This window comes from Vicia villosa, unplaced genomic scaffold, assembly GCF_029867415.1.
Source record: "Vicia villosa cultivar HV-30 ecotype Madison, WI unplaced genomic scaffold, Vvil1.0 ctg.000878F_1_1, whole genome shotgun sequence".
NCBI lineage: Eukaryota > Viridiplantae > Streptophyta > Magnoliopsida > Fabales > Fabaceae > Vicia > Vicia villosa.
The window spans coordinates 190,895-202,644 of NW_026705395.1; the positions used below are offsets into that span (position 1 = coordinate 190,895).

The 11,750-nt window shown below is 37.7% G+C and overlaps 1 protein-coding gene across 1 annotated transcript; it reads right to left on the minus strand.

The window, feature by feature from the left end:
- Positions 1 to 8,931: 8,931 nt before the first annotated feature.
- Positions 8,932 to 10,439, minus strand: LOC131631862 (uncharacterized). Its single transcript, XM_058902634.1, has 2 exons — positions 9,087 to 10,439; positions 8,932 to 8,979 (listed from the first exon to the last, which is right to left on the minus strand). Exons 1-2 carry the CDS (start codon positions 10,437 to 10,439, stop codon positions 8,932 to 8,934), a joined length of 1,401 nt encoding a protein of 466 aa, XP_058758617.1.
- Between the last annotated feature and the right edge of the window lie 1,311 nt (positions 10,440 to 11,750).

Below are 11,750 nucleotides of genomic sequence, written 5' to 3' on the forward strand. Positions count from 1 at the left end.
ATTCTGTGGAGTTATACTCACCTCCACCATCCGTTCTGAGAATCTTTATCTTCTGACCACTCTGCTTCTCAACCTTCACCTTGAACTTCTGAAATTCTGTGAACACCTCAATCTTAAACTTGATAAGTGTTACCCACGTCATTCTTGTGAACTCATCCACAAAAGTCACAAAATACCTATTTCCTCCAAGTGAAGGTTCTGGAAATGGTCCACACACATTAGAGTGCACTACTCCCAGAGCATGCTTTGCTCTTGGAGCAACTTCTGATACAAATGGAAATCTGGGTTGTTTGCCTTTCATGCATACCTCACATGACTTCTCAGGATTTACAATCTTAGGAATGCCACGTACGAGCTTCTTAGAACTTAGATGCCCCAGACTTCTATAGTTCAGATGCCCCAACCTCTTATGCCACAGCTTACTATCACCTTATGAGCCTTCTGCACTCAGACACTCTGTTTCAGCTGTTTCTACATTCACCTTGAATGTTCTGTTGCTTCCCTGTTCAGATTGCATAATCAACTTCTGATTGGAATCATACAACTTCAAGAGGCTGTTCTTCATAACAACTGAAAAACCTTTTTCAATAAGCTGACCCACACTCATCAGATTGCTTTTGATTCCAGGAACATACCAAACATCTTTGATCAGAACATTCTTCCCATTCTTCACTCTGACTTTGACATTTCCCATACCTTCTGCATAAAGGTACTTATCATCAGCATGACTGATCTTTGTCCTCCATTCAGAGTCAAAATCTATCAGCCATTGTTTGTTTCCAGTCAAGTGAATTGAACACCCAGTGTCCATATACCACCACTCTGACGAACATCTTCCGTCAGACTCTGAAGCCATTAATAGCATAGGTTCATCATCTGAAGCCCCTCTGGCTATATTTGCTTCTTCTGATCTCCTTCCTTTGTTTGTCAAATAGTCTCTAGCAAAATGGCCAAACTGTTTGCAACAGTAACATTGAAATTTCTTCTTATCCTTTCCCTTCTGATATCTCTTCTCATCAGAAGTTGAGGCTTCCTTTTGGAATCTATCACCACGTCTATGCTTCTGGTCCTTCTTGACAAGAGAAGCTTCAGAGCTTGCTCAACTTCTCTCTAAGAAGTTCTCTCAGTCAGACACAACTCTTGTGCTTCTAAACTGCTTTGCAACTCTTCTATTCTCATGGTTTCCAGATCTTTAGAATGTTCAATAGATACAACAATATAATCAATTTGAGGAGTAAGTGACCTCAATATCTTCTCTATGATTACTTGTTCAGAAAGGGTTTCTCCACAAGCCTTCATCTCATTAGTGATCAAAATCACTCTAGAGATATACTCAGAGAGTTTCTCATTGTTCTTCATGTTGAGATTCTCATATTGCTTTCTCAGGGATTGAAGCTTCACCTTCTTCACTGATACGTCACCACCGTAACACTTGACCAATATATTCCACGTCTCCTTTGACGTCATAGAATCGGCAATCTTCTCAAACACATTCACATCCACACACTGATGGATGAAGAACAACGCCTTTTGATCTCTCTTCTTCGTCTCTCTCTACGCTTCTCTTTGTTCTTCTGTTGCATCCGCTGCAACCGGAACATATCCTCTAGTGACAAGATCTAGAACATCTTGAGCACCAAATAATACACGCATTTGAATCATCCATCTATTCCAGTTTTTACCATCAAGAACTGGAAGTTTGGTATTCAAATTGCTTCCACTCATCTTTAAACTTGTACATACAAAAACAGATTTCACTCACACTCACACAGTGTTTCCCAACCCACAAACAGCCAAGAGAAAATGTGATTCAACACAACTTTGTTTCCCTGAAACAAAATCAATCACAGTCACACAAACTCACGTTCACTCGTGTTTCCCTGTGTTTGGAACCGGAGATCTAGATACCAATTGTCGATGCACAAGAATAAAGATGATAACAAAGAGAATGAACAAAAGGAATAACGACGCAAAAGAGATGAGAGAATAAATATTGTATATTCTACTACTTGTGTTGTTAATAAATGATAGCTACTACAAGGCTATTTATACAAAAGAAAATTTGCCACATCAGCCCTAATGGACTAAACTTAGTGAACAAGTTTAAGGTACAAACAGTACAATACTACAAAATACTAAGGTACCCTTACTAACTAAATAGTTAAGCTAAAGGACACAGAAGGTAGAACTTCTGGTCAACACTATCTTCTGAGTAACCATCAGAAGATCAGCCCACATCGGAACTTCTGATGCTCATCTTCTGAATATGAATTACTCTTCAATAAAAGTAAGAGAATCAAAAGTTTGAGGATCTACTTTTCTCACACACTTGTAATCTGGCTTTGTATTTCATCAAAAAATTTACGATAAAGTTATAACAATCTTGGCTCACATTTTTGTAGAATCTATGAAAATTTTAATAAGATTATGTTGAAATTATTTTTATAACCTATATCATTCCCCTCCTTTATTGATACTATAATTCGTTAATATATGTTAGATTTGTCAATTCACCTATTAAACATTGAGGTTATATAGTCATAACTTCATTGGTTGTTTAATGAGACAAGGTGCTTCTCTAGCCACTGATTTTTATCATTTATACGAAAGGTTATCACTTTATTGACCATTGATGACTTATAATTGAAACTAAATTTATTGGTAGAATCTATTCTACTGCATCAAAGTTATTAAGTATTTATTCGATATTAATTGTAAAATATATAAATAACTTATGTGAATGAGAATTATATATATATATATATATATATATATATATATATATATATATATATATATATATATATATATATATATATATATATATATATATATATATATATATATATATATATATATATATATAGCACAAGACATGCTAGAGTTCAGGTGATACAGTACAAAATAAAACCTGTTCAAGACAGCACCAATACTAAAATTATAGAACACCAAAATCTTAATTCACACTAAAGCACCTTGCTGCAACTAGATTGAGTAGCAGAGACCAACATAAAGAAAGAAGGTACACCACTACAAAACGCCACCACAGATATGCTACTGAATTCCGATGTAAAGCCCGATAAATTAAAAACTTCCAGCATAGATCACCACCTCTGCAGCACCCGAATATGGCCGTCTGTTCGCACGACACACAAACTGCTGAAAACTCCTCGCAAGAAAAGTCATAGTGCATCAACTCTGCAGTGCTCGGTGTCATACCCCAAAATTTACCCGACACGATTCGCATCTTTTAAATTTTTAAATAACTAAGGGTGTTAAAATTAAGAGTTGTGGGGTTTAACATATCTATTATTAAACCTGATCTCTTATAAAATCCTCTTATAAATCGGTTATTAAAATGAGGGTGTATTTTAAAATGAGGGTGTTATTGGGCTTGACATTCTTATTTTTTTAACCCATTCTAAAAATCATCATCATTTTCTAAATGTTAAGATAAAGAATCGGGGGTGTATTTGTTGTGGAAAATCCCTTGAGCCCAATTAGAACTCATGTTGTTATCCTTTTAAGTTTCCCTCCATATTTTAATTAACAATTTTAATAAGTCTATTAATCAAACTATGTATATATTATATATTGATTAATGACATTACTAAAGTTATTTATGGTCGTAAATTTTTTATATAGTCTTTATTAAAAAAAAACTGATTTTACTATTAGTCTTTCTTAGTGTAGTATATTGTAATTCTCTTTAATTTTTTTATTTATTTATTAATATATTAATTAAATTAAGGGCATAAGAGGATTTAAGGTGATTTGTATAATTATTCAATTAATTATTAATTAAATTAAACTTTTTTTTTTGACTAAGTCAAGATGAGGAACTATTCATCTTCTTTCTCCTGGGCGGCACAACCACCCCCATCCGCGGAAGATCTCGAATCTGAATCCATGGGCTTCCAAATCAAAACTCAAAAAAATGAATCTAAAACAAAAAGATGTCCCGGATCTCTAATTTCCTAACTCGCAAAATCAAACCAAAATAACAGAATAAAATCAAATCACAACACAAATCAAATTTACACAAATCTGAATCAAATCTCCAATTTACAACCAAATTGAATCAATTCCTAAAATTCTAAAACCAATCAAATCTCATATTTCCTAGTTGAATCTCTAACCCTAAGTATATAAACAAAAGCAAGAAAGAAAGAAGGGGAGGAGGAGAAAGGTAGAAAAATCTCTTCCTCCGTAATAATACCCCTGCTCGCAAACGGCGCCGTTCACCACCGGAAACCCAAATCGCCGCTGCTTGGTCCCTTCCGTTCAGCCCTCTGTAAAATCGACATCATTTGTGGACCATTCACGCCGGTGAACGCAGCACACCCGCGGCGACGTCGGTTCGCAAAAAGAAGATCTTCACCGCATCACCTCGCGGATTCAGATTCATATCAGGTACACTTGTTTTAATTTTGTGGTTTAATTTTTTTTCTGTGTTGCTGATGTTTTAATTATTGTTTAATTGTTATAAGAGTTGTTTGCATGATGGAAGGGAGAGATTTAATTTGAGAAATATGAGAGGAGGAAGAAAAGGATTGTGAAAGATAAAGTGTGGTGTTTTCATTTTCCCTCCTGGTGTTGTTTCATCTATATCTATATCATCCATTTTTTTATTTTTTTTATTTCCATTTACCTACATGCTTTTTTTTTTTTTTTTTGTAAGCTAGGAATAATATTAAAGGAGTACTAGGGGTACTCCAACCCAGATACAAAAGAGGCTACAGACAAAAAAATAACTGCCCAAGCGATATTACCCACCAAAAGAAGCTTTGCCAAGAAAAAACAAAGGATCTTTACAAAAAGCATAGAAGTTAATTTTGGTATGAGTAATGTCCCCCACTATTGACCATTTCCAAGCTAGAATCTTAATATTCCAAATTAGATCAGAAAAGATAATAGTTTCCCCTTTAAAAATGGCTGCATTTCTTATCAGCCAAATGCTCCATGTGACTGCCATCCATATTAGATCTTCCTTGCCTTTTCTCGTTTTCTTCTTTCTGAAAAATTCTCCCCACTGATTGAAGCTGCTGATTAGCGAATCTGTGTCGACTTCTTCTTTACCAATCCACCTTCCTATTCCGCTCCACACCTTCCTCGTCCAGGGGCAAGTCAAGAAAATGTGTTGTAAATTTTCTATTGTTCCAGAACAAAAACAGCAAGCCGAATCCGACGGGGACGAAACAATACCCCTGATTAATAACAAATTTTTTGTCGGAAGTCTATCCCAAAAACATCTCCAACCGAACGCCTTAATTCTGTAAGGGACAGATATTCTCCACAGTTTTTTAAAATTGCCTCTGTTTGCCGATTCCACCACCGGATCTGGAGGGATAACCTGTTCGAACAAAAAAGTATATCCCGACCTTACTGTGTATCCTTCCGAACTATTTTTCCAACTATACGAATCCTGCAAAAGTGAATTAAAATTCACTGCAGCTTGTTGAATCAAAGTACTCATGTTGAAACAATAGCTTTCTACTACTGCACTCCTCTCTGACGGAATACCGACATCTCCCCAGATCCAACTGCCATGATTCCAACTGCCAGCCTCAAAAACCGAAATCCTTTTAGCATTGCTCAAACTATATAAATCAGGGAACAAAGACTTCAAGCTCCCCGTCGTTAACCAATCTGCACTCCAAAACGACGTGCGTTTACCATCTCCCACCTTAGAACAACAACCAGCCATGAACTCTTTTCCGTTATTACCTTTGTCCAATGAAATCAAATCTTTCCACCATTTAGATTTCTTCGAACTTCCGTAGAGAGTATGCTCATTTTGAATGATCACGCTTATGTTTCCGTATCTTGCTGAAAGAAGGTCCATCCAAATCGAATCCCATCCCTCTAAAATGCGCCACTTCCACTTCTGTAACAGAGCTATATTAAACTCCTCAGTGTTTTTCAACCCAAGGCCTCCTTCATCAATTGGTAAGCATAAATATTTCCACGCCACCCAATGGATTTTCTTCTTGCCTTCGACCCCTCCCCAAAGAAACCTGCTCTGAATTAAATTAATTTCGGAATAGACTTTCTTCGGCGCCCTGAAAAAAGAAAGATGGAAAATTGCAAGACTACTCAGAACAGATTTAATGAGAGTGATTCTACCCCCAAGAGACAAAAACTTTCCTTTCCAACTGCTCAGACGGACACGAATTTTCTTCAACAGCGTAGCCCAAGAAGCAATTTTACTCGGATCAGACCCAATCGGCAAACCCAAGAAGGAGAATTCCTTTTCTTCTATTCTGCAGCACAAGAAAGTAGCTGCTGCACTAAGAAAATGATTGCTCAGATTGATGCCTATAACCTTGCTCTTGTAATAATTGACACCCAAACCGGAGACTAATTCGAAAGCTCTAAGAATTGATTTTAGAGTCCAGATTTGCTTCCACCCTCCTTCTCCAATTAGAAGTGTGTCATCTGCGAATTGTAACACGTCGATAGAACATCCCTCCTTCACTTGAAAAGCAGAATACTCTCCTACCTCCTTAGCTTTCTTGACCAGCCCCGTCAAACCTTCTGCAGCAAGAACGAATAAGAACGGGGATAAAGGATCTCCCTGTCTCAGACCACGCTTCGCTATGAATTCAGTAGTCGGGCTGCCGTTAACTAAAACCGACAAGTGACTTGTGAAAACCGTTGCCTCCATCCACCTCATCCATCTCTCTCCAAATCCCATCCTTCTCATCATGCTTCTAAGATAATCCCAACTTATTCTGTCATACGCTTTCTCGAAGTCGACCTTGAAGAGAAGACACTCCTTCTTTTCCTTTGTTGCATAATCGACGACCTCATTAGCTATTAGAGCACCATCCATTAGCTGTCTTCCCGGAACGAAAGCAGTTTGGTTGGGGGAGACAATCGAACCCAAAACCCTCTTAATCCGAGCTGACAGCACTTTAGTGAGAACCTTATATAAACTCCCAACTAAACAAATCGGGCGATAATCGCTAAGACTAAGAGGGATTTTCTTCTTCGGAATCAACGTGATGAAAGATGAAGTTATTGCCTTAGATAAAAAACCGGAAGAATGGAAGTCATTGAAAAACCGAATAAAATCACCCTTCAAAAAGTTCCAACACTTTTTGATAAAAAAGAGATTGTACCCGTCTGGCCCCGGACTCTTCTCACTATCACAAGCCCACACTGCTTCCTTAATCTCGTTTTCAGAGAAAGACGTTTCCAAGGACGTAGAATCCTACTGAGATAACGATTTGAAGCTAATACCCTCCAAATTGGGACGACAGAAATCCTCCTCCTGATAATACTCCTCGAAAAACCTCCTTACCTCCTCCTTTACGTCCCCGACTTCTTCCAATCTGCCTTTGTTCGAAGGTAAAAAGCCAATATAATTTCTGATTCTTCTTTCCTTTATAACACTGTGAAAGAACCTGCTGTTGCTATCTCCATCCTTGTTCCACTTTAATCTAGATTTCTGCATCAGAATATTTTCTTTAATCTTCATGTTGAGCCACATTTTCCCGATCGCTTCGCTACGAGCTGCTACAACTGGTTCTGAATCACCGTCCCTGCAAGAAAAAAGAAAATCATCTGCTTCGTTAATTTTGGAAACGTGTTCGTCTATCTCCAAGTCTATTTTTCCGAACACAAATTTGTTCCACCAAGATAGTTTTCCTTTTAGAATCCTGAGCTTCTCCTTTAGAATATAATCACCTCTCCCCTCCACGTCTATTCTCCTCCATTCCTCTTCTACATATGGCAAAAAATCTTTATTACCAAACCATTCGTTTATAACTCTGATTGGTTTCGGTCCCCAGTTCGAACCGTCTATGATGAGCCAAACTGGGCAGTGATCTGATATGTCTCTGTTACCAACCATTTGCCCCACTATATCCAGCTTACTGCACATTCTATCCGAGATTAAAAAGCGATCGATTCTGCTCATTGCTCTTCCGTCCCCACTACACCAAGTAAATCTTTTGCCTTTGCTATTAATATCCACCAGACCACTGTCTTCTATAAACTCTGCAAACTCTCTCATTTCAGAATTTCTGCAGCCCGAACTTTTCCCTTTCCTTTCGCTTCCTTCAGAAACAGCGTTAAAATCTCCTCCGATACACCATTCTCCATCTGAAAAGCGAGTTTTAACTTCTAACAAGTCTCTCCAAAGTTTTTCCTTCAAAGCTAACGAACAAGGCGAATACACATTTACAATGTAAAAATAATTCCCTTTTTTCTTAACTTTGAGCCCAAGGTAACCCTCCCCTTTAAAACTCATCACTACTTCCACAGTATCTTCCTTCCATAACGAGATCATCCCTCCTGAATTTCCCGCTGATCTAGAAAAAGACCATCCTACCTTTTCGTTATTCCAGAAACTGCAAGCGTCAGACAACTCGACCAGCTCCATTTTTGTTTCTTGTAGCAAGAAAATGTCAGCTCTCCCTTCCTTGATGATTTTGCTAATTCTCTTCCTTTTTATCTTACTTCCCCCCCCCCCCCTCTGATATTGAAAGTACCTATAATCATGTTAACAATTTGAGATTCTCCTTCTGTGCTTCTTTCTTCTCTCTGTCTAACTTCTCCAGAGCTTCTATCTTCTTCTTGTAGTCCTTTTCCTTATCATTAATTTTAACCCCCAACTTTGATATTATGTTCCAGACCTTGCCTCCCACATTGGTTTCGACATTATCCCAAAATCTAGAATTGCACTGTATCATGTCAGAATCAGAGATAGGATCACTACACAAAATTGTTCCTGCTGAAAAATTTTCATCCCCTTCTAGTTTCGAAGAAAACGCTCTTGCCCCCATAGGAATCTCCCTAAGTTCTGAAATAGGAACCGAACCGAAGACTGAAGAATTTTGGGCCTCCTCTATAGGGCAACTTACTAACCTCTTCTTGGGCCTAATTTTCTTAGTGGGTAAAGGCCCACCCATCTCGTAAATGCATCTAACCTTTTTCGTAGGTTTGAGGCTCCTTTCCTCCTTCTTTTCCTCTCTGAAAAATGTATCTATTGAACAGCTCACCCTAGTGTCTCCAGAAGCAGAGTCCGAAAGGATACTTTTAGAGGTCCCACAAGCTTTCAGTCTACTCGAAGAAGCTGCCTTAGCCTCCTTAACTGCTACATCGAAACTCCCTCCTATAGCTTTTTCTGCTTCCCTATGACTAGGTTCAGAAAAGATCTTTCCTTGATCCTGATTATCTGTGGTTGATTTGACCGGATACAACACGGTTTTCATCTCTTTCTCTTCCTCCTTATCGGACTGCCCCAAAAAACTGTCAACACTTCCTTCCATGTTGTCTCCTTTCTCCTCATACAAGAAACCTTCCTCAGATTCGGAAGAGGATGATACAAACAAGTTAGATTTATTCTTGATTGCATTCTGATTCAGCGACAATCTGAGCGGACCATAAGAATCCTCGCGAAGTGCTATTTTATAGGGAATACCATTAATATTCACCTCAAGGTTTTCGTTTAGCACAGAGGTTCCAGAAGTTCTAATCATGAATCTCGCAATGTCCATATTCGATCCGTTCAACGTGTTTTCATCCGAACAGACATAAGAACCAAATCTGTTTGCTAACATCTCGAAGAAACTGAAACTCCATGCGTGACATGGAATTCCATAAACTCTTAACCATGTTACTCTTTCCTTGTCTACGTCTTTTTCCTTCCATTCCCTAATTTCGGAAAACCATTGACTCCACCACGATTTACCTTCACTAATCAGATTCTTAATTTCTCCTTCCTCTGACTCTTCCAGAAGACATAAATTGGCTCCTAGTGGAGTCACCTTAATAGCGAAATATCCTTCCAAATCGAAACTATTTTGAATGTTGTATGACATGCCTGACTGATGAACAACCCCCACGAACGCCTTTTTAAATCTGATCATATCTTCTTCCTTTGCCTCAAAACAAAGAGAATCTGCCTCATGGTGCTGATGGGTTTTGAAGTTGCTTGTTGCCACCATTTCAGCATAAGTTTTTGTTTCCAACCTTCCATCTCTTCCGGCCACTCTTCTATTGATGGTACCTTCAAACCTAGTATTTTCTCCTCTTCCTCCACCTCCTGATGGTCCTCCCGCTCCCTTTCTAGCCACCTCTTGACTCCTATTAAACCTAGGCAGGTTTGCATGAATCTTTTTTCCATCGATGATCACGTTATCTAGCTTAACTGCTAACAATCTAGCATCCTCCCCTTCCTTGAATCTTGCAAAACCAAATCTCTTTCCTAGCTTATTCCTCTTGGGAGGAATCACCACCTCCTCTATATCCCCAATGCACCCAAACAAATTAAAAATGTCAACAGCTTTTATTCTATCTGGAATTTCAGAGAAAAAAACTGAGAAAAACTTTCCTTTCCCCTCTCCGAGTTTCGATCTTCCCCCTGGGAAAACGTCCCATTTTGCCACCAAGTTCCTGAAGCCTTTCCTCCGAACTCTGTTCCATTCCATGGATGTTACCAGCTGACGATACCTCTTTTAACCTTTGTGTAACTGAACCAAAGTTAGAGAGAAGAGAGACGTTCTCTCTCTAACATGTGGTGGTTGTTATAAACTTAAAATAATCAATAATTAAAATAAACAAAAATATATGCTTTATATCCTGCAAGTAGAATAAGTCTTCAACTATAGCATGTTAGTACATAGGTTTTAGATTAATTTCAACATTACAAAAAAACCATTAAAATATACAAAAAAAAAGAGTAGACCATTATTCTTTTAAATAGATTAATTATTCTATACATAAAATCATTTTTTTTAAATCAAATTAAATCAACATTTTTATGAATACGAATTAGAAACGATCATTTCTCTCCGGTGGATTAAATTAACTTTAACAATATCATAATACGCCCCATGCAACATTAAAAATAAAATTTAATTAACATATATTGTAAAAATAACTTTAATTATTTAATTGATTGTTTTTTTTGATAATTTAATTTAATTTTCTCCTCGAACCGACTAAATCTATTAGTCGCATTAGACGAGAAATAATTTTTGATCCTTCAATTTATTTATTAATAATTCAAATAACTCTCGAGTAATTCTCTCCTCGACCCGACTAAATCTAAGTCGCATTAGACGAGAGATAAAAAATATATAAAACTTAAAATACATTTTAATTTGCTGCCCGCGACGATCAATCTATCGATCTGAGTAACCAGCAATGCCCCATAATCCGTTAGCTATACTGACCAAATCTATTGGTCATCGCATCTAATGGTGCCATACCAAATCAGGGTTGTACGCCCAAATATCTAAAACACACTAAACCACGATACTACAGATTTTCATCTTTTCAACACTGCGATGTTCAAACTACGAAAAGGTAATTCAAAATACCTTCGAAAACTACGACAAGGCCATTCAAAAAGCCTTCAAACAACCTCATACTAATTCAAAGGCGTACAACCTTGTGCCCGAACTACGTTGACTCTGATTCTCCATAAGGAGATACGTAGGCACTTGGTAACAAGGCGAGTCTCCCCCCCTATAATTTCAATTCATTCTTTTTAATCTTAATTTTTAACCCTTTTCATTTCATTAGCTATAAACCTTGAATACTGCCATAAACCTTTAATGTTATAATGCAGCCTTTAGGAAAGGGTTGAGGGTGCCTAATACCTTCCCTCAACCTGATTATAATAACTTACCCCGAATCTCGTATCTGCGTAGGGTTTCCTATTCGCCCTTCAGAATAGGTGGCGACTCTAAGTCTTTATTTTTAAGGCAGGTTGCTACACTCGGTTCTCCGCCATG

Coding starts and splice junctions, on each gene's coding strand:
- LOC131631862 (XM_058902634.1), bottom strand. CDS start 10,439: ATGGAATGGAACAGAGTTCGGAGGAAAGGCTTCAGGAACTTGGTGGCA. Junction 8,980..9,086: donor TAGCAGTTAAGGAGGCTAAG/GCAGCTTCTTCG, acceptor TACATTTTTCAG/AGAGGAAAAGAAGGAGGAAA.